At 32.3% G+C, this 23,009-nt stretch overlaps 3 protein-coding genes across 3 annotated transcripts in view; 1 reads left to right on the top strand and 2 right to left on the bottom strand.

Annotated features, from left to right (window-relative positions):
• Window positions 1-1,254: 1,254 nt before the first annotated feature.
• LOC121220156 (enoyl-[acyl-carrier-protein] reductase [NADH], chloroplastic) lies at window positions 1,255-5,956 on the bottom strand. The gene is made up of 13 exons (XM_041099422.1): window positions 5,691-5,956; window positions 4,589-4,905; window positions 4,208-4,317; window positions 4,065-4,120; window positions 3,895-3,979; window positions 3,753-3,800; window positions 3,037-3,111; window positions 2,852-2,963; window positions 2,696-2,747; window positions 2,557-2,608; window positions 2,394-2,451; window positions 1,785-1,883; window positions 1,255-1,699 (listed from the first exon to the last, which is right to left on the bottom strand). Exons 2-13 carry the CDS (start codon window positions 4,866-4,868, stop codon window positions 1,545-1,547), a joined length of 1,182 nt encoding a protein of 393 aa, XP_040955356.1. The 5' UTR covers window positions 4,869-4,905; window positions 5,691-5,956; the 3' UTR covers window positions 1,255-1,544.
• A 4,449-nt stretch (window positions 5,957-10,405) lies between these two features.
• Window positions 10,406-12,021, bottom strand: LOC121220157 (AP2/ERF and B3 domain-containing transcription factor At1g50680). The gene has a single exon (XM_041099423.1). It carries the CDS (start codon window positions 11,690-11,692, stop codon window positions 10,640-10,642), a length of 1,053 nt encoding a protein of 350 aa, XP_040955357.1. The 5' UTR covers window positions 11,693-12,021; the 3' UTR covers window positions 10,406-10,639.
• A 3,294-nt stretch (window positions 12,022-15,315) lies between these two features.
• Window positions 15,316-23,009, top strand: part of LOC121220155 (callose synthase 9) — a 29,936-nt gene continuing 22,242 nt past the window's right edge. The window contains exons 1-10 of the mRNA XM_041099421.1: window positions 15,316-15,471; window positions 16,048-16,272; window positions 17,268-17,365; window positions 18,248-18,411; window positions 19,136-19,232; window positions 20,223-20,339; window positions 20,415-20,540; window positions 21,187-21,276; window positions 22,461-22,558; window positions 22,658-22,775. Of these exons, the coding sequence (XP_040955355.1) occupies window positions 16,074-16,272; window positions 17,268-17,365; window positions 18,248-18,411; window positions 19,136-19,232; window positions 20,223-20,339; window positions 20,415-20,540; window positions 21,187-21,276; window positions 22,461-22,558; window positions 22,658-22,775 (1,107 nt within the window). The 5' untranslated portion in view covers window positions 15,316-15,471; window positions 16,048-16,073. The remainder of the gene's footprint in view (window positions 15,472-16,047; window positions 16,273-17,267; window positions 17,366-18,247; window positions 18,412-19,135; window positions 19,233-20,222; window positions 20,340-20,414; window positions 20,541-21,186; window positions 21,277-22,460; window positions 22,559-22,657; window positions 22,776-23,009) is intronic.

Here is a 23,009-nt window from a genome sequence, read left to right as displayed (position 1 = left end):
AAGTGAAGTAGGATCCATTATTTTCGGTTTGACCCGACAGCACCGAGACAATTGGTCTAATTTTCTCGAAATTACATATATATACGTATGTGTGTGCGTGTAAAAATCAGCATAAGCTGTTTTGTGCTCGTATATCTATCCCGAATTCCCATTGCAGAAGAGTTTCGGTTAATGTTAGTTTCAAGAATTTTTCGAGTCCTCAACATTTGGTCTGGGAATTTTTATGCTCTTGGCTAAACTCTGGTTGTGTAACAGACAGAGTCTCTACAAATGTACATTCAAAGACGAAATGAAAGCCATCTTTTTAGTTTGGAAATGGCTGCTGAGCTTAGGGTTCAATTCAAAGAGTTAAATATTTTGGGGTGATTCTCTTGTGGATATTGGGGTGGGAAGGTATTGACTGTTGAATATTTTGGATTTAGCAGAATGTTTTACCAAAATTTGAATTTAATCTTTTTAAATCTTATGAAGTATATGTGACTTTTTTGTGTTTTGTTTAATGTCTTTAAAATTTTAATAATTAATTTTTTTATTTAAAAAAAGTAAAATGGCTAAAATTATCTAAATAAATTAAGGTTAAAGTAAAAATAAAAATGACTGAAGCTATAATTTTTTAATTGAGTGAATCACTGCAGATCTATTCGATATATACCAAAATTGGCGGCCCATGTGGTTGAGATTAGTTAAAAAGGTGGTAAATGCATATTCAAGAAAATTTTACAGTTTCTACACCATTAGCGATTAAATTATTGACCAAAATAAAAGTTATAATTTGGTTATTCAATTAATTGAAAGTTATTATTTAAGTTACTTCAAGTAATGGATCAATATTTACTAACAAAGAGAGTATACGATCGATGTCGAAGAATGAAAAAAAAATTGTTTAAATTTTACTTTGTAAATCCATGATGTCCAAAGCTGTTTTATAAAAAAAATTAAACTGTAAAAGAGGAGTTTTTGGTTGGTGCAAATAATGCATATAGAGGAAACCGTATAACATAAATTTTAACAGCCAATAAGTTAAATAAAAATTTTCGAATAATTTAATGATCAAATTATAATTATTTAATTAAGTAATTAAAATAAAAACTTCAAATGGTTTAATGATTAAAAGTGTAGTTTATCCAAATTTATATTAGCAGTAATAATTAATAGTGGATTAATTAACAATGCAAGATTAAATTAAGTTGAAGTGCAACAAAATCTCAAATTTGAGTTTAGTAAAAGGATTAAAACCAAGAAAAAGTTAGGAAATTACTGAAAACCCAGTGATCAATTGAAATTGTTTATCAAAAAAGTTTAATCTAAGATTTAACAGCACAGTAATTCAGGCTAGACAGTATCAAAAAACACTCAAAAATTCTAAAAAACAAAAAGGCAGAGCATGAACTTCTAAAGGAAAAATGGGGCCGCTGACCGAAACATCCTAGACACAGTACGACAGCAAATGTCTTACATTGAACATTCAGCGTCGAGTTTGCTAGCAGTACTGATGGTAAACATCTCAGAGTTAAAAATTAGGCATCGAGTTTGCTATCAGATCCCTAATGCTTTTCGCCAGGAATGTTGAGGTCTTTAAATATGGGACTGTCAACTCCAACACCCATTGCGTTGAGACCGTTATCGACATATATGACGGCACCAGTGATAGCCGAAGCCAAAGGTGATGCCAAGAAGGCAGCAGCGTTCCCCACCTCATCTGTTTCATTAAGTTCTTTAATTCAGTAAAAAATGAAAAGAAAATATGGAACATCTGGAGATCTTAATGGTTCCTAGAAAATAACCTGCTGATAGTTCTTTTTGAAGAGGTGCGTTGGCGATTGAATATTCAATCATTGTATCAATAAATCCAATTGCTTTTGCAGCACGACTTCTTAATGGACCTGTAGACCAGAAAAAGAAAGAAACTTAGGGACATTAGTATTACTCATGCTACGTGCCGGGCAAATAACGTGGTCAAGGTCTAAACGCAACCGATGATTCGAATTATGAAGTCTAATTATTACATTAGTTAATTCTTCAAGCACGGTAAGACAAAGTCCATCAAGAAAATAATTTTTGTCAACTATCCCCTTGAAATGGGCAATCATTAATTGACTTCAATAGTAGGCATCGGGCTTGTAGTTGCAAATAATGCTACTATGCTTACACAAAATTCTACTGAGGTAAAGCTAACATCGATATGAGATGAGACAGGGTGCAACAAGGATAACCAGAAGTCTTTGAAACATTTCACTGCATTGATATATCTAAAAGGACCGAATTATCTCGTGGCAATATCGAGGAAAGGCATTGAAATTAAAAGTCATGGATCAAAAAAAAAAAAAGAAAAATTTTCAGGTAATGATATTGAAAATGTTGATAAAAGATAAAGAGCAAGAGTCATTTCATACCGGCAGATATTGTGTTCACCCTAATTTTGTGCTTTCTTCCTGCTTCGAAAGCAAGTACCTGAATGAGAATAGAGAAAGGCATGAATATGCCAAATTACGGAAAACTGAATAATCAATCAATTAAACATATAAATAAGTTGAAAAATGAAGAACTGGAGCTCACTCTTGTATCACTTTCTAGAGCAGCTTTAGCAGAACTCATACCTCCACCATATCTGCATTATCACATTGTTTGAAACTTCTTTCACCTAATGAGAACTATTGATTTGGAGTATTATGAAAACAAAATATAACAAACATACCCCGGAATTATTCGCTCAGAAGCAATGTATGTAAGAGAAATAGAAGAGCCTCCTGTATCAGAAATAGCTTATTTTAGAAACACATTTTATTTGATAAGAGATCAACATAAGACGTACCATGAACCTAATGACGAATAAAAAATACAAAGTACATGCCTGGATTCATTAATGGGATAAAATGCTTGAGTAAAGAAACATAGGAGTAACTTGAAGCAGATAAAGCTGCAAGATACCCATTCCGGGATGTCTCCAGCAGAGGTTTGCTGACCTGTTAAAAAGAATTTGTTTGTTAAGAATAAAGCAGAAACCAATTAGTATTTAGAAGCAAAAGCCATGCGTACCTCTGGCCCATTGGCTAGCGAATGCACCAGAATGTCAATGCTGCCAAAATCCTGTTTAACGGATTCAGCAACTTCCTGCAACACATGAGAATTAACATAACATATTGATAAATCTTGTCCGCTAAGCATACAAAAAGTAGGGGTGATATCAATTCGGTCAGGTCAGGTTTTTTAGATTTCTTTGAACTGTCCATAATTTGGTTCGATTCAGTTCGCTACTCAGTTTTTTCATATTAATTTTTTATTTTGGATTTTTAGACTTATTTTTGATAAAATGACTTTGTTTTATGACTTTTGAATATTATTTAACAAAATGTTAAAAGTTTTTTCATAAATATTTCTAAAAAACCAATATTTTATTATTTTAAATATAAAATATTTATCTTTATATCATAAATCATTAAAATTAATTATAAATTAAATAAAAAATAGAATTTGGTTCGGTTTCGGGAAATTGCAGTTTTTTAACTTGTATTCCATAAACCGTCCAAACACCTCGATTCAGTCAGCTTTTGGTTTTTCTTGCTCAGCCCCTAACAGAATGTACATCTTGAAAGGGATCAAAAATCCTATAGTTTTCTATAACCGCTGTAGGCAGTTCAAATACGAAATCAAATTTACTTGAGAACTAAAAATTTAGGCTCTAAAAGTTCCTAGTCATGAACTTCTGGCTGCTTTTTCTTTTTTTATATAATGGAAGGTGTTTCGATACATACCTTAACAGTCCAATTTGCAGATCCTGCATATCGCTTATTTGTTTTTATCTGCACGTTATAACCAAGATAAAAAGATGTTAAAAAGATAATAGAGACTTATTAACCTGCGTGTTGCATGGAGTGTCATAAACTTATCCCTTACATCTTCAGGGACATCATCAGGGTTGTCAAAGACTGCATCTAGGGGATATACTTTGGTAATCTCCATTAAAGAGCCATTGGGCAATCTGAAATATCAACTTCTATCAGAAAAAAAAAAGGCATCACTTCGAGTAAGTATCCATTGAATTGCAACATATAACCAGCTCTTACAATCGAGATTCATCGAACTTTCCACGTCGCAAGCTGGTTTCAAATATGTTCAAAGCCTACAAGGGCCAACTTGTCATCAGCATGACAAATTTTTATGTTAATACCTACAAGGTCTACAAAGTACAAAGATCTAATTTACTTACAGGCACCCAGGTCCCAACTAGAATTTCAGCACCTGCAGCAGCAAGAGATTTCGCTATTGCCCAGCCATATCCATTGTCATCAGCTACACCAGCAATAAATGCCCTCTTACCTGCAGAAAGCAGCACTCTTACACTTAAAATAAAAAAGCTTAAACTATTAAAGAATTAAAATAGCTTCATGAAAGCCCTCAGGATTAGCAGCCTTCCAGTTAGGTAAACCCTCCATAACAAAAAGGTCAAGGAGAGAAATGTAGTAGAGACATCATTTTCTGAAAATTATTTGTTCTACTGAAGGAGACGTATAAGGAAATCGGACAGCAAAGTTTCATGAGCAACTTATACGAGAACATAGGCATAAGTACTACAAATAGCAAGTCAAACCTTTCAAGTCAATTGGCAACCCAGAAACCGGCTTATTTTCACTAGATTCAGACATTGCCTTTGTCACAACTTTGTTAAAATTTACCGAAGATGATGCAAAACTGCGCTGGAAAGGCTCCAAAGATTGTGATAAATGGCAAGCACTAGCTAGCTTATTCCATGACACAGCTTTGGAATTGACATCTAGACTGGCAGCACCAGCCTTAAATACCCTGTGAGAAGATGCAATGCAGGGTCTTGCTGAAGCTAGTTGAAGGCCAGAAGCTGCTGTTGCTGCCATTCTCAAGAAGTGATATTTCACAGCAGAAACTAAGAATCTGCAGAAAGCAAAAATGAATCAGGGACTTACTCAAAACAACATAATAACTCACATTGTGCTTTAAGAACATATATAATTCACAAACTTGAAGTCAAGAAAATGAACTAAAGCAGTCAAACTGTGGTAAAAAAATGTTGCACGATAAATGTATGAAGAAATTCCTCAAAGACCCAAATTAATATGAAATGAACCCATCAAAACTTTCCATCTCTTTACCTTACCAAAAACCCAAAATGCCTAACTTTGTAGCTCTATGAAAAAGATACATTCCACCCCAAACTTCAAATATGAAGCCACATTTTACATATTTCCCAAAAATAAATTACAGAAAAAATGAAAAGAAACCTTAAACATACAGGCAAAATGAATCAGGGACTTACTCAAAACATACATAATAACACACATTCTGCTTTAAGAAAATATTTAATTCACAAAATTGAAGTCAAGGAGATGAACTAAAGCGGTCAAACTGTGGTTAAAAAGTGTTGCTCGATAAATGTATGAAGAAATTCCTCAAAGACCCAAATTAATATGAAATGAACCCATCAAAACTTTCCATCTTTTTACCTTACCAAAAACCCAAAATGCGTAACTTTGTAGCTCTAAAAAAAGATACATTCTACCCCAAACTTCAAATTTGAAGCCACATTTTACATATTTCTCAAAAATAAATTATAGAAAAAATGAAACCCATATAAAAAAAACCATGAAATTTCCCAAATTTTGAGTATGGAGTACCCATTGGGGCATAAAGCATGAAAATCAAGAGAAAGTGAAAGATACCTTTAAGATGCAGAGAGAGCTAATGTGGGGAATGGGAGTGAAAAGAAAAGGAGAAGAAATGTTGAGGAAGTTTCGATGAGATCAAAGTGATTTTTCAAAGCGATGACGGAAAAGGCAAAGCTGAAGCTAAAAGTAAACAAGCGGATCGATCAAACAATTATATTTAGCAATAAAAAAAACAAAGATTTAAACGCAGTTGGTTGCTGGTAGGCGTAGCTCTTCAATGTTAGGTTTCGTTTACACAGTGTGCAGTCGAGTTGAATTAGTAAGCATTAACTACACGGTTAATCACTAAATTAATTATCCCTATTTTCAGTTTAGTCATTAGAGTATTAAATTGTTGGGTAAACTGTAAAAATAGTCACTTTTGTTTGACTTAGATTTCATTTTAGTCACTTATGTTTGATATATTACGTTTTAGTCGCTTATGTTATCGTTTTGTTACAAAGTATTCACTTTACGGTTAAGCTTTGTTATCTCCCTAACTGCAGTCCTACATGGCAGTCCAAATGAGTTTCAAATACCAACTTAGATGTCCAGTTGTTGCGATGAAAAAATGTTTTTAATTAAATAAATTTAATTTAGATTGCCACGTAGGGCTGTCTCTGTTATATTCTATTAAATGCCAAATAGGTCTTTTATATTCTTTTAAGTTTCCTTTTTTTCCTTTTTTTTTCATTCTTTTCTGTTTCTCCCTCTATTTTCCTCACTTCTTCATCTCTTTTAACGTAAAAAAATTAAATTTCTCAAAACGAAAAAAATATAGAGACCAATTGTATAATTTAACCTAAAATTTTCATTTGAAATGATGATTTAACGTGTCACGTCAGCTTACTGTTACACTGTTAACGGCAATTAATGCTTAGTGACTAAAATGTTACAACACGATAACGTAAGTGACTAAAATGTAATATTTCAAACATAAGTGGCTAAAATGTAATTTAAGACAAACAAAAGTGACTATTTTACTTAATTGGTATATAAACTTAAAAACTACAACCCATGTGATACATTTTGTTAGGTAATTGACTAACACCACCAAAATAAGCTAATGTGGAATTGACAATCAATTGCACGATAACACATGATAACCTTACATTTTGACATGTGGCAAAAAATAAAATATTTGAATTTTATAATAAACTATAACTTTTTTGTCACGTGTCACCATGCTATTGATCGTTAGCGCCACAATGTTAGTCAGATAACTAAAAGAATATCAAGTTGGCTTATGATTTCTAAGATTAGGTATTAGTTAGGTTACAAAAAAAAATGTACCAAGTAGGTATGAGTTACAAAGTTTAGGTACCCTGCATATATTAACCCTCGTTTTTTTGGAGAGTATAGTGACACTTATGTGTACTGAGTTTAAAATAAAGTACCAACGAGGAAATAAAATGTCAACTGACAAGTTTGATTTCAGACCTCAACACCTATAAGCATCTAAGGCTCTGTTTGTTTCACTGAAAATGACTTCCGGAAAATAGCTTCTGGAAAATAATTTACTTTTTTGGAAAAACTAATATTTTTTGGTGTTTGGATGAATCTGTGTAAAATATTTTCATTTGTTTGGCAGATTCTTTAAAAATATTTCATAAAAGTCGTTTTCAATTAAACAAACATACATTTGAGATTTTTTTTTATTTTTTCATTGTTTAATTGAGTTTATTTTATATCCATAATTTTATATTTTACATTGTTTTTACATATATTAAAAATATTTTGTTAAATTTAGGTTCATTGCAACGATTATTTTTTAATTACATGACTACCAACTGGGTATTTTTTATTTAAAAATGTGACATTAACAAAGTTGACAAAAAAAATCAACAATGTCAACAGTTGGACTTGATTTTCAAATCAGTAAAGTAAATGGACTAAATTCTTGAAAATAAAAGTACATAAACTAAATTACAAATTTGTGAAGAGTATATAGACTTATGACATATTTTAACATTTACACTAAAAAACATTTATTATTAATATATTTATAATTGTAATAAATATTTAGTATTAAAATATTAATATTGATATTTTCAATAATATGTGAATAATATTATTTAAAATTATTTTTTAAAATTTAGTATTAAAGTAAAATTTAAATATTAAATAATTTATTAAAAATAATAATTTATATTAATTATATTAATAATTTATTAAATGACTAAATATAAATAATTAAATATGTATGTTTAATAATATTAAAAAATATAATATTTTATATTAATATTTTAAATATTTTTAAAAGTAAAAATAAAATTTATTATTAATATAATAATATTAAACTTGATTTAAGTTAATTTTTATATAAAAATAAAATTATCTATTGATGAGCTCTTTTCCGGAAAATGACTTACGCTTTTCAAAAGAGTAAGTCATTTTACAAAGAAAAAAGCTTATTTTTCGTTGAGTCATTTTACAAGGAAAAAAGCTTATTTTTCGTTGACCTATAAGTCATTTTCCGTTGACCAAGCTGTTTTCTGTGAAACAAACATAGGAAAATGCAGAAAACATTTTCCGTAAAACCTTTTACATGTAAACAAACGGACCCTAAGTTATGGATTATTCATCGACTCCCATTTGTGCTAGACCTGTCCATGGGGCGGGCATTGTTAGAGGGTTTGTGTAAAAATATATGCCCGAAAATGGACTTGGGTAAAAAATAATGCCATTTTAGAAAACAAGCCCGACCCAAATTTACAAAAAAGAAATGTTGTTTTCTTGTTGATTTTTACTGTTTTGTTATTTTCTCACTGTTTTGCTACCATTTAACTATCATGTTACTACTATTTTGTTATCATTGTTTGGATATTATATAACTCTTATTTTATTGTTAATTTTGTTACTATTTTAGAGGTATTTGTTTGTTAAGTTGTACATATTTTAGTGTTATTTAAGTATTCATATTTTTTTAAATTTGTTGGAAAATATTTATTTTGATGTTTTTAGCATTTTTTATGTATGATATATTTTTAATAAAAATTAAATACGACCAGATCAGGCTCGAGTTTTAATATTTTTATCTGGGTTGAGCTTGGGCAAAATTGTAGGCCCATTTTCTTAGACCGAACCTAGCAAACGGGCCTAATGTTTTGGTCAGGCCCTGCTCGGGCCATAAACACCTTTAATTGGTGCCGAATTTAGTTATTTTGACTATTTTTTCTTACTTCTTTGTTTCTTTTATTTTTTTCTTTCTTGCATTTTGAATAGTTTGACTAAAAGCTCTCTTATGATGATTTTTTAATGGAATAAACTCTTAAAAGTTTGAAAAAAAATATTAAGAGCTTAATCTATTTATAAATGAAAAGATCAGCATATAAAAGTCTAAAATGCTATTTGGAACCCAACACTACGGTTTGAATTAGTAGTTAACTAAACCATTATATGAATTGAGTCTTAGTTTAATTGGCATCGTTGTCGTTACAACAAGTATACGAAGTCTTCAATTTACAGTTTTCACTATGAATTGAGTATTAGTTTGATTGGCATCGTTATTGTTACAACTAGGAGAATGTAATACATCAGAATAAATATGGTAAAAAGACCTCTTCAATCTCCTACAAAATTGAAATAGAGCAAATTGGTCCCTCTCAAAAAATTGGAGTAATTTAATCCATACTAATTTAAAAATTGAGCAACTAAGGGCAATTAATTACAACAATAATAACTTTCGTCAATCGTAGATAATTTTGATTAGTATAATAACAAATGTAGCCTTTGATTTTTACATTTTTTTCATTTTGGCCTTAATTCTAAAAAGTTCAACAAATTCAGCCTCAATTTACACAAATGTTGTGGGATTAAATTGTTAACTTAATACCAAATTGACAAAATGTGTAACATTTGAAGCTAATTTTGTTACTATACCAATCAAAATCACGTATAGGAAAATATATTAGTGTTGTGATTAATCGTCCTTAGTTACTCACATTCGAAATCGAGAAGGACTAGAGATATATTTTTATCAAGAAATGTTATCATTTGATTTAAAGGTTCAAAACATTATAGTAAAAATTGTTTTATGAAAATCTTCAATCATGAAAGGTTGTTGAAATCGAACCGAACCAATCCAACAAACCAACAAGGGTAAAGCTAGATTTTTTTTGGGGCCAGAATTAAGTTGTTTATTTTTACATAAGTAAAAAAAAAGAAGCAATTTAACTATTTAAATAGCCACATCTTTATAATTTTTATAATACTAAATCAAAATTTTATAATTTTACCTTATACTAATTTAAAGTTTTTATAAATTATAAAGGATTTAATAGTTAAATTTCCATTTTAGGCTGGGTCTGGCTTGCCAACCCCTTGACTCCACCCAGTGACAGATATACTAATTTGGAGAAAGAAGTTAAATTGATTGTTCCCTAAACTAATATGAACGGATCAAATTGAGCTAAAAATTATTGAACCAATTTTTTAAAAAATAATTTTACCTTATACTAATTTAAAGTTTTTATAAATTATAAAGGATTTAATAGTTAAATTTCCATTTTAGGCTGGGTCTGGCTTGCCAACCCCTTGACTCCACCCAGTGACAGATATACTAATTTGGAGAAAGAAGTTAAATTGATTGTTCCCTAAACTAATATGAACGGATCAAATTGAGCTAAAAATTATTGAACCAATTTTTTTAAAAAAATATATTTATTTTTTATAAAACTTTAATAATTTATCTAATTATTGGACCAACCATTTGCATTGATATCTAATCAATGTTACCCCAATCTAATTACAAAAACATCGAAAACATAATTAAGATTGGGTTTGGATGGGCGGTGGGGTGTGATGCGTGTAGTTTACTTTTTGTCTCATGTTATAGTATCGTTATCGAATTTAATTTCACCGCTATCACTGATTTTACACTAATCACAATTAAAATACCGCTCATCCAACCCCAGCATAATGCTTGGTAAAAAAAGTCCAAAATATATATAATACTGTAATTATCAGTTAATCCGTGCTCCAAATAAAGTAATCCTCTTCTCCTTCACACTATGGGAGGATGACGATTTTAATCCACTGAGACCCTGTTCTTCACCATTTTCATTGTGTTTTTCATCCAAATTGCAGTAAAAATTCGTCCCCAAATTCAATTCCAATCCCACATGCAACTCACCTTGATGATGATGAAGAACCGATGACGACCCCAATCTCTTAAACACATCGATGCGACCACCATTTTCGTCATCACCACCATTATAATTCACATCGATCAAGAAGAAACCCCGGCCATGTTCGATCTCGCCGGTGCATTCGCATGTGTAAAACGCGATGGCGTCCTTTTCCTTCAGCTTTTTATCCTTCACGAATCGGTTCCATCCCCTCGTAAACACAAAGCTTTGGCTGCTCTTACAGTAGCAGTACCGAAATCTCCACATTTTCATCGACGTATCGTAGAAAACAAGCTCGACGTCTTCGCAACCGCCATTGGCGGTGGTGAAGGTTTGGTGATCGTTTTCGATGTGCGGGAAGTGTTTGACGGCATGTTTTTTAGGGATGACGAGACGGTTAAGCTTTCCGACGTCACTTGGAGTTAATTCCTTCTGAAAAAGTTGTTGCCATGCGAATTTTGTGTCGTTGTGGATCGTGTTTTTGTTGTGATTTGCGTTTGATTTAGTATAATCGGCGTATTTGGATTGGTAAGAACCGGATTTGATCATGTTCAGTATATCTCGAGTGGTGTGAAGATTTTGGAAATTAGGTTCTTGGATGTTGTCATAGGACCAGGGAAAATTCCGATGGGGATCTCCAATACGAAGTCCGATCGCCGCACTGTCATACGCCAGCGCTGCTTCGTTCTCCGATTTGAATGTACCGAGCCAAATCCTTTGATGGTTGGCGTAGATTTGAGCGCCCCAATGCCCATTTTGTTGCGGCACGATACCTTTGAACCTTGCTAATCCGCCGCTAGTTTCGGTTTTTAAACGTTTGCTGGCGCGAAACATATAGTCGTCGCCACCGCTTCCGCCGCCGGATCGTGAGGTTTTAGTTGCCGCCATAATCAAAATCTTGCTTGATTCATCTTCTTCATTAATGATTGATTTAATGAAGAAATAAAATTAAATTTAAAAAAAAGGGAGAATTGGAGGGAGAAAATTCTGCAAACAAACACAGATTATTGTTGTATGTAAAAAAATAACAACCAAGTTAAAACACCATATTAACTTCCATTTTCCAGCAAAAATGTTAAATTTTCCATGAAAGTAATAGGTTAGGAAACGGATTCTTTTTTCCTTTTTAATTTTGGAAAAAAATAAAACAAAAAACTTTGTGAAATAAAAAAAACAATGTCATTATCAATGGATTAATTAGTTATTGAAGAACAAATTGTGAGTGATTTGATTTTTTTTTTTTTTTTGTTCAACTGAAAATGCCAAATTGTTCAGTACTGTTTCATATTGGTTGCTGTTGCAACAAATTGGAGTGAAAATTATCTGTATTTTAACTAAATAAATACTAGTTTTATAACTAGAATTCCTAACTTGGGGTTATTGGCAATGGGGTTTAAGTTTTGGGGGCTAATAAGATTTTCAAAATTTTGAGGGGTTTATGAGAATTTTTTTAAAAAAATTGGTTATTGGAATCCTAAAATAACTTTCAACTATGTTAATATCAACTGAGTTAATACTACGTTTAGAGTTTTAAATCGCAATTAATGTATGAAATTAACTTAAATATTATGTTGAGGATAATATGTACATGTTCTCACCAAAATCATAATCTATTTAAAATGTGAAGAAGATAAGGCCTTAAGTTAATAGTGAAGTTATGGCTTTGTAAATGAAGTTTTAAAGTTTGAGATTTATTGTAATATTATGTGTGGATTATTTTATAACTACATCAAGTTGGATTATTTTCTCCTCAAGCATCATCTGTATGGAGTTGATGAACCCTTAAAGAGTCAGTACTATTGTTAGGTAGCCTATCAAGGTACTCAGTTCCCCGTAAAGTTAGAATTCAAAACCCTAACTAAACCCAATGACAATATCAACCCATTGGAGGGTTTGTTGGTTCTGAATAGACAACACTTTGAAGACTTGTTTAAAATGAATTGGCTTTCCCTTAACAAAAAAAAAAGTCAGGGTTTTGACTTTAAACTTTGTAAAGAGCCCAAGTGCCTATGGCTGTCTAAATAAGCGACAGATTCATTGAGTAGGAACATTTCATCAGATTGGATTGTGTGTGGCGCACAATCATTTACCAAAAAGAAATATAGACACTTGCATCCTCTCTTGTGACACATATGCTATAGGTCAAGGGTTTAAGCCACCGAGCACGAATGTGCATGTTCTCTTGGTATGTGGGCGTGTGCCATGCATGATTTGATATGATGGAACACTATTGCTTTGTAAATCTATCACCTTATTGGGCGTCTTTTCAATGCACTTGAGCTTTTCATAAAGTTTATAGACAAAACTCAGGCACAATATCAACTCATTGAAGGGTCTATTAACTCTAAACAAATAACACTTTAAAAACTTCTATATAAGTAGTCAACCTCCCTTTAAAAGAAGACGAATTTAGAATTTTTCTCCTAACTCTACAGAGAGCTCGAATGACTTGAGGTATCAATTCCTACTAAATTTATTACATATAAAACATATATTCTGCTTGACTCAACCAATGATACAAATTCTATTTATTTTTAAATCAATTAATAATGAATATATAAATATTAATATAAAATAAAAATTAATTATATTATTAAATTTTGAGTTGTGAAAATTCTATGCCATTTTTTTAGTCGTTTTATATCTAATTAAACCCTAATACCACCATCAAAATAATAATTAAGTTTTAATTATATGATGCACGTGCCGATTGAGTTTTAACTCGATTAATATCGGTATTGTTACCAATGTATGAAGACGTGGGTTCGAGTGTGCTGAAGCGCATTAATCTTCTATTTAAGAGTTGAGAGGGGCTATAAATAATTCTAAAAATTGTATAAAAAAACAGATATGATAAGAATTTATAATAAAATAAAATTATATGATATACATTAAATAACCTTAAATTTAATTTTAATTACTCAATTAATGTGTCCTCAACAAAAGAACAAATCATCTATATCTAATTAAGCAACCCATTCAAATTGGGACGGCTTTCATTGTTGGCATAGATTTCTAATTTTGTCCAGATTATTAACTTAACTACTAAGTATAAGCAATCCATTTACTGGCCAAAATAAAATAAAAAAGTATAAGCAATCCATTCAAATTGGGACGCTTTTAGTTGGTATAGGTTTCCAATTTTGTCCAGATTTATAGTTATAGTTTCTAGACTTTACGATTAAAGTTAGAGGGCTGACAAGTGTTCGGTTATAGTAAAACTTTAAAAAATTAATATTTAAAAAAAAAGAGAGACACATGCTGTCCGTGGAATAAATTTCAATAAATTTCTATTGTTTAAAGTTGGTATGTGAGGTACATGTGACACGTCATGTGTCACTATCTGGTTATTCCATCAATTATGTCAAAATTTAACAGTACAAATGGATGGAAATTTTAACATAATGGACCGATTTACTCTTTGATCTAATATATGAAGCCTAATTTACCTATTTTTTCGAGTAGAGGGGGCAAAATATAATCTGACTCTTCATACAAAGGTAAAAATATAAATTGAAACATAACATATATACAGCATTTAAAAAGTCATTATTTAAACATTTTTTTATTAGTCTAGTTCTGCTTTAGTCCCTATATTATATTGAAAATTAGAAATTACTTCTATGCTTTAAATTGGCACAATTTAGTCTCTGTAAGTTTATATAATATTATCAGTTGGTCCAAATTGTTAACATCGTTTGTTGCTACTAAAGTGATAATATAGGATTGTTTTAAAACAACTTTAAACATTCAGATACTATGTAAAATTATTATCAGCTAAACACGGTTGACTGTATTTCATGCGTCCTTAGTTGTATAATCGAATAAAAGTTATTAAAAATTTATACGTCATCACTTTAACAATAACAACCAATGGTATCATTTTGGACCTAATGATGATATTATTAAAATTAAAAGTACCAAATTTGGACCTAATAATGATATCATAACAATAGCAACCAAAAAAATTCAAGTTCGATTCAATATTATCGAATTAAGCTCTAACTTTTGTAGCTCGAGCTATCGATTAAGCCAAATTTATATATTGTAATATTTAATTCAAACATGTTACAAATTTAATTAAATCTTCTCGTATTGATTTATCGAATTCAAGCTCAAATAATTTAATTATGTCTCGAGTTAGTTTAAACTCAAATCATGCTCCAACACACTTGAGTTTAATCATCGAGCTTGGAATTTGGTATCATTCGAACTTAATTTATGGCCTCTTCAGTTGTGCTTTTGAGAAGTGTTTTTCCCTAAAAAGTACTATTTACTCAAAAGGATTGCGAAAAAAATATAACTTAAAAAAGTGCATTTTTTCATATGGAAAAGTTAAAATCAGTTGGGTTGGGATTGTCTATTTCAGCGGTCTATTTCAGCGTGCAAAGTCATTAGTTGGCACGTGAGACGGAGCTTGCTTCACCGCGTCATTCATATACAATTTAAAGGCGTGTGCAACCGGCTGTTGCCGGTAAAACTGGTTTCTTTTTACCTTTGCTACTTTTCTTTTTCATTGATCTCGTCTCTTTTTGCTGTTTTAAAATTAAATCAAAACCACCATTCCTTTCTATTTCAGCGGTTACTTTTATTCAAAAACCTCCCGAGTTCTCATCGATTGAACTCGTTTCAACTCGGATGCTAGGGTTTTTCCTTACAGTTATCTGGTACGCCATTTCCTTTTTTAATTTTCAGCATCTGATGTAAACTTCCAGTGATCTGTTTGTGTGTCCGGAAATTGAGGAAGAAAAAGATCTCATAAAACGTAGAAAGCAATTTCGGATATTGTTCATATGTGTGTTCTTTTATGTAAATATTGAATAAACAATGTTAATTTTTTAAAGTTTGAATTCGTCTGTTAGTCGCAGCTGAAGGCATGTGAGATAGGATTTAGTATTATTATGGGCTTAAAATCAATTCGCGGGGTGCTCTAATTATATTTGTTTTTGATTTTCATTTTTAGAAAAAAAATGTTCTATAGCCTGTGTTAATTAGTTAACTTACTGTTTATCCGCATTTTAGTGTTCCTAAAAATCTTAAGTATCAATCTTGACTGTTCTGGCTACAAGGCACTGCAGCGAGGCAGCTAATGTACTTTGCTGTTATGATGCTTTGTTTGTTGTATGATTAGCACATGACATATTTCAGCTGTTGTAGCTCTTAACTTGCATACGTTGATATTTACTTTTATACGTAAGCTTTTATGAGTCTGATGTTTGAATTTCTATAATCTGTTGTTGTAGAATTTGTGTGACTTATCTATACCGAAATGTCTCGAGCGGAGGAGCTATGGGAGCGGTTAGTACGGGCGGCGTTAAGAAGGGAAAGATTTGGGATGGGTTCAGTAGGACATGCTGCTGGTGGAATTGCTGGATACGTTCCTTCATCTCTTAATAATAGAGATATAGATACAATTCTGAGAGTTGCAGATGAAATTCAGGATGAAGAACCTAACGTAGCTAGAATTTGTATGTTTATTTCTTTTCCTTTGGTTTGCAACATAGCTATGTATGAATCTTTTGTTATTCTATCAACCAATCCATCATTTCTTCTGATTTTTATTGCTTATTTATGTTGCTAATTGTAAATCATGGGTATTGGAAGACATGTCTAAATTTTCAAAATTTGTTATGATAAGTAGAAAGTTCCAAAGTTATGTCTTAAGAATATTGCATATTTATGAAATGGTTGTATGTCACTTTTATTGGTGGCATTATTTTCAAGTTGCATGGTTAATGAAGTCATATCTCATACACCTAGTATGAGCTTGTGTGATGAGAAGACAAGCTCCTCAATTCTAGTGGGAGTTTTAAGTACCCTTGCGGATGTTTTATTTTTTGTTACTTAGTAAATTTTTGGTGAATGAATTATGGCCTTAGAGGGTTTTGAGTTATGGTTGGAAGATTAAGGATTGGTTAATGTTAACACATATGACTTGAACCCTTGCAGAATGATATATTTCTTACAGTTAATAGACAATGCTTTAGTGGTTCAGGTTATAGGTGTTATGCTTGTTGTTTAGTATGTAGTCTGTACTTGTGCACACGAGTCCGACTGATGATAGTTTACATGTTGAGCATAAAAAATTGAAGACACTTAGACAATGCTAATATAAAACAGCTAAAACTGTTTCTCTATCTGTTTCTCTGCACGTATGTTTGCGTATGAGTATCTATATGTCTGTGAGATGTTTCTTTCTTTTTTTTTCTCTACGAAGGAGCAGTTCTCTTTTCGTTAATTTGATGCTTGTTGCTAGAATGATAAGAGACTGACTTTGGTATTGAAAGTACAATTATGATAAGCAAGTTCTCTATTTCAGTTATGTGACTGACAAGAATGATTTAGGCTGCATATTAGTTTTTACAACTTTGAAGCTATCATTTTTGCTTTAGAGAAGTATCATAGGTCTTTGGCAAAGCTGTTTAATGTTTTTGACTTGCTAAATTTGTTTGCTTTCTTGCAGTATGTGAGCATGCCTATTCACTTGCTCAAAATCTGGATCCTAATAGTGAAGGCAGAGGTGTTTTACAATTCAAGACTGGTCTAATGTCTGTGATCAAGGTATATATCAAATCTATGAAAAATGCTAGTAGCGCAAAGCAAGAACTTCTATTGCAAGAATGAGAATGAGTAGTTTCTTCAGTATGCAATTTTTGTGTGTGTACATATAGACGAGCATGTGCTTCTTGGTTGTTACTTGTTTCCTTGGATGTAGTTGGCGTTTGGACTCCCTTATGCAAGTTTAGATGCTGACAGCACATCCATCAAATAGGGTTGGCTAAAAAGTCCTAGAACAATTGAAATGATTATTTTATGTTGTGTTCAATATTAAAATGGGCATCTAACCTAAAACCAATGGACAATAGGTGGAGAGGCTCACTTTGTATTTATGTTCCCTAGTTAACCCCCCATTTAACGGATGTGGAATCTACTTTATCTTTACCTCAATTCTCAGCCTTATTCTCAGCCTTACATGTAGAGGCAAAAGTCCTATCATGTAGCATGAGCTTCACATGTGTGCACAGTGGGCCTCTCATGCTGTATCAACTACGCATCAATGGAGGCAATGCTCGGCTTTGATGCCATGTTAAATTTTAACATGGGCATCCAACATAAAATGAATTGGTAATAGTTATTAAGGCCTTTATTAAATTTATGTGCTACTATGACTCCAATTAATAGTTGTGAGATTTAATTTATGTCCACTTAATATGATGAAATATTTCATGCCTGAACATGTATGCATCTTGGTTTCTGTTGGTGCTTATTAGGTTTGCATGTTGGTATTTGTTGGAGAAAGCTAGGTTGGAAATGTGGCTGGCTTATGAATGTTTGAATATTTAATGCATTTTTTCTAAGGATATTTTATATAAAAGATTTTATCCTCTTAATGTTTCTTTGTAATGTAACTTGCAATTCCTGACACATACTTCAAATTTTCAGCAAAAGCTAGCGAAAAGAGAGGTTGGGACCATAGATAGGAGCCAAGATGTTGCTCGCTTGCTGGAGTTCTATAGGCTTTATAGAGAGAAGAACAACGTTGACAAGCTACGTGAAGAAGAAATGATGTTGAGGGAATCAGGTGTTTTCAGTGGCAACCTTGGGGAGTATGTATCTTAAATAGAAACCATGTTTTTTTAACCATGGATTCTCCTCTATATGTTCTATATAGTCACAACTCTTTGCTTTCCTTCTTCCCCCATTTCTCTAAATTTCTCTTCCTTTTAGATGTGCTTTCCATTTGTTCTCCCTCTTGTCTCTCTGTCCTTTTGGTTGCTGGAGTCTTGAAGCAAGTATGTTGGGCACCTTGGTTTGCCTATGTGTGAGAGCCTTGAATCATTCATGTTACAGTTGGCTCGGTTCCATATTTAAGTATCTTTTTCACATACACGTTTCTGTAAGTGAAATGACGTAGGTCTGTGGTTTAGCATATTTAGAATATTTCCATTAGCTTCACTGTTTAAAGAATATGAATCGAAATTGTTGTCTGCTCCAGGTTCACCACATCTAGAAGTGTTAACAAAAGGTCAAAGGATGATCTGATTGTTGCTTGCTATGTTATGCATTTACTTGACATTTATGTATTATTGCTGATGACCTTAAATTCTCTTAATTTGACAAGGTTTTTGTTATCAAAATTACTCTGTTGCTATTGATGTGTTAGTCTTTTTCTAAGTATCTGTTTTAAATGGATTAGGTTAGTCTATCTTTAACTTTCAACTTTCATGTTGATTTTGCAGATTGATCTCCATTGTTTCTATTTATTATTATTTGCGGGATTCTATTTTTTATTTTTAAATTGTTTTATTCTTTCATGTTTTTCTTATCTAGGTTGGAGCGGAAGACATTGAAAAGGAAAAGGGTTTTTGGAACGCTAAGAGTATTGGGGATGGTATTGGAGCAGTTGACAGAGGAAATACCTGTAGAGGTTGGTGGTATAGTCTTTAGTTATTATTTAAAATATTTTAACTGATTTCTTTCTTGTGTTCATTTATAACAAGCTAACCTCTCATAGCATCAACAGCAAGAGATTTATGTTTAACCATACTTATCTCCTTTTTAATGCCAGTTTGACAGCTTATGCGGATAGTATTGCTTTATTAGTATGTGAGCACTTCCATAGATGTTCATATATACTAGGAGGTTGATAGATCTCGAGTTTGAATTTTGTTACGTGTTGCCAGTTGCTTTTATGAAAGTAGAGTGAAAATAGTGGTAGAGAATTAGAAGGCTTTTCTTTTAGGAAAATTATCATGTCTACTGCCAATGGAGTTAAAAAAACTCCACAAATGGGGTTAGGAAGCTAGTATATGCCCTTACACTTTATTAAACAAAAACTACCAAAGAAAATGACACATGAGCACTTCCTATCACCATTTGTGGAAGCTTGTATGTGTCCTTACACTATATTAAAAAAAATAAAAACTAACAAAGAAAAGGACACATGGGATCTTCCTAACCCTGCTTGTGGTTTTTTAACTCCACTGTCAGTCTACCTGATAATAATTCTTTCTTTTAACCTTCTTTTCTTGTGTTCCTTTGATCTAATGAATTAAGGCTTGACCAATGTCACCATATACCCTTGGTGTAATTAGTTGTATGAGGGCCTTCATTTAATGTTCACTATGGAATGTAATTTCTGAACCTGGTAACTCAAAGCATCTAATATACTATGTGCCTTTATTTTACCCTAAACGCTTAATTGGTAGGACCTCTAGGTGGCATTTTGTTCATATTATTTGCAATTAACTTACTCTGGGCTTTGGTTTTACTTGTTTCCATATGTTTTCATTGTATTAGTGCAGTCTCTTTTATTTGTTGAAGATTATGTCTTCATATTCTGTAGTATGTTGTTCAGCAGTAATATAATCTTATGATTCTAGTTCCTGCTCAAGTAGCTGCAATTTCTTTTGAGCAGTTGAAACGGGTCATTGATTCAGATGCAGCCATGACTGAGGACCTGATTGCTTACAACATTATCCCATTCCCACTGGATGCTCCTACCATAACAAATGCTATTGTGTCATTCCCTGAGGTCAGATATTTTTGCCTTTTTTAGACCTCATAGTAGTTTTGTATTTCAATTAAACTACTAAAAATGCATGGGCAGGTACGAGCAGCAGTGTCGGCATTAAAGCACTATAGTAGCTTGCCAAAATTGCCTAGTGATTTTTCTATTCCCGAGACAAGGAGCCCTGATCTTATGGATTTTCTGCATTATGTTTTTGGATTTCAGGTTTGTACTGCTATGATGAAATGGATTACATTGTGTTTCCTCTATGTATTTACAATTTGAGAAACTTCTGGTATTTCTAAGTTTAAAAGCCTTAGTCTGCTTTCTTCCTTATCTCTTGTTTCTTGTGGAACCTAATTATGTCCTGGAATGTTTAGGTTATGTGGAAACTATCAGCCTCTTACTGTCCCTTGGTTCATATGTCCAAATATAACCAGCCTGTAAACCATAAGGCGATCTTGTAGCTCATGTTTGATATTGGGTGTGAAAGTGTCTTGGCTTTTGTTTTGCTTGTTGTGGTTGTTCTTACTAATTAGCCAAGGGGCTACAGACTTGAGCAATGTGTAGGACTTGTACGTACTTCATTCTTTGAGTTAGCATTGTGCTGTCTTTGATCATTTACATGTGAAAAGTAAATTTGGTCTGTTATGCCAATGTGTTTGACTAAAATATAATTTCTTGGTCCATGGTTATCTTGTTTGTTTCAGTTAATTTTGTTGAGTATTGTTTCTAATTTCTTACTCTTCCTCATGTAATTGCTCTTTAAACATATCATGCATTATAAATGTGTCTTTTGGGTGTTAATTTTTTTATGTTGCATTTATTATTTGTTGTTTAATACCTCATTCATATACTTTTTCATTTTCAGAAAGACAATGTTTCTAACCAACGTGAACATGTAGTGCTCCTCCTCGCCAATGAACAATCTAGACATGGTATTCCTGAGGAACCTGAGCCAGTAAGTTATGATTTTGGTGTGTTATTCTTTGTTCTATTGTTGCCTTTTTGATGTTTGTTGAATGCTTCCCTGATTGGCATTTAAGAGGTCCTGGATTTTGCTACGCTGGGAGAGGTGGTAGCACTCACTCTCAGACATCTTTCTTATGCCTCCAGCAGTTCGCTTCTGTTAAACCTCATTGCTATACAAGATGGTTTTTTTCCCTGTGGTGATTTTTTATTTGGCATCTTTTGGTTAAATTTGCTTGTTGCCTATGTTCAATGATCTAGTGCCATGTTCTTAATTTTAATTCTGTGGTTTGGTCTTCTTTTCTTGTCATGCAAGTTTTTTACATTTCAAAGTTCAAGAGTAGTGGTTTATTGGAGGTGACATGTCTCTTCATTGGCTTACCCTGTGTGTCAGTAGCTTTAACTTGCACTTCGAACTTTGTATTGTTTGACAAAGAATAAGAACAATAATATAAGCTTGGATTCATGGTTCTTCAAGTTAAAACTTAAATTCTGGATGTAAATCTTGATTTTGGCACTGTTCAAAGGTGAGAAGAGTAGGGGAAATAACCGGTTGAAGGCCAAATTGGGATCTAAACATTATAGAATTTGTTAATCCAGAAGATAAAACCAACCGAGGAAGATTTCTGATTATCAATTTTGATCTTCAATGAGAATTTGAATGTATTGTGCACACACTGACACTGTTAATCTCACTACTGGCTATAAGCTGGAAAGGTATATTTGTCCATGTGCTCAAACTTGAAACATGGCAATCGTTTCTCATTTAAACATTTGTCCTTCTCTCTCTCTCTCTCTCTTTTCCATTTATTGCTTTATTTCTATCTTTTTACCCCTTCTTTCTTTTCTCTTTGCCTTCCAAGAACAGCTGTTGGCAAGGTAAATCTAAAGCTGGTGCTGGTGCCACTTTTTGACCTACTAGGGCATTCTCATTTGCACATTAGGACAGATGTATAACCTTGATTTTATTGAAGTGCTTATACGGCTGCCAAATGATTTTGTTTGCTTTCATTGGATCCCTCTTTTTAATCAAATAAAATATTGGATTATTTTAACATTTTAATTATTACCCCTGCAACTACTCGTATCCTTTTTGTTTCAGGGCCGGTATATATGCCATGCAGTTATTTTCATTTAGCTAATTTGATCAATATATTTGCCTTGTTTTTTATTCAGAAATTGGACGAGGCTGCTGTGCAGAAGGTGTTTCTGAAGTCTCTTGATAACTACATCAAATGGTGCAACTACTTGTGCATTCAACCTGTTTGGAGCAAGTGAGGATTTTCATGTCCTTTAAGTACTTTTTGATTATTTTGTTAGTGTTCTTCATTAAAACAGTGATGATTGAGTTATTGACTGTTCATTCTATGCAGTCTGGATGCTGTTAACAAGGAGAAAAAAATACTCTTTGTTTCTTTGTACTTCTTAATTTGGGGTGAAGCTGCCAACATTAGATTCCTTCCAGAATGCTTGTGCTACATATTTCATCATGTAAGTGAGCCCTAGACTGATGTATTGATATAGGCAGATTTGGTCATAACCTGTTGTAGGCTTCGCTATTTATATTTTGATGTGTATATTGGTATAATTTTATTACTTGTGGGCATACTTTCCTTCTTTCCTTTTCCGATTGTGAAGTTTAAATGTGTGTGTTTGTCTGTATTTTTCAATGTGATGTGATGTTTTTATAAGCTTGTTTATCTGTCTGAATTTTAATGTTGGTTC

This window comes from Gossypium hirsutum, chromosome D08, assembly GCF_007990345.1.
Source record: "Gossypium hirsutum isolate 1008001.06 chromosome D08, Gossypium_hirsutum_v2.1, whole genome shotgun sequence".
Taxonomy (NCBI): domain Eukaryota; kingdom Viridiplantae; phylum Streptophyta; class Magnoliopsida; order Malvales; family Malvaceae; genus Gossypium; species Gossypium hirsutum.
The sequence above is the reverse complement of the archived record's forward strand: the minus strand, read 5'-3'. Positions and strand labels throughout refer to the sequence as shown.

What these genes read in the sequence shown, in the direction of transcription:
- LOC121220156 (XM_041099422.1), bottom strand. Translation starts at nt 4,868, where the DNA reads ATGGCAGCAACAGCAGCTTCTGGCCTTCAACTAGCTTCAGCAAGACCC. An exon ending in GTTGCCAATTGACTTGAAAG is followed by an intron (nt 4,318 to 4,588) that starts GTTTGACTTGCT and finishes TGCTTTCTGCAG; the next exon opens with GTAAGAGGGCATTTATTGCT. An exon ending in CGCTAGCCAATGGGCCAGAG is followed by an intron (nt 2,964 to 3,036) that starts GTACGCATGGCT and finishes TCTTTTTAACAG; the next exon opens with GTCAGCAAACCTCTGCTGGA.
- LOC121220157 (XM_041099423.1), bottom strand. Translation starts at nt 11,692, where the DNA reads ATGGCGGCAACTAAAACCTCACGATCCGGCGGCGGAAGCGGTGGCGAC.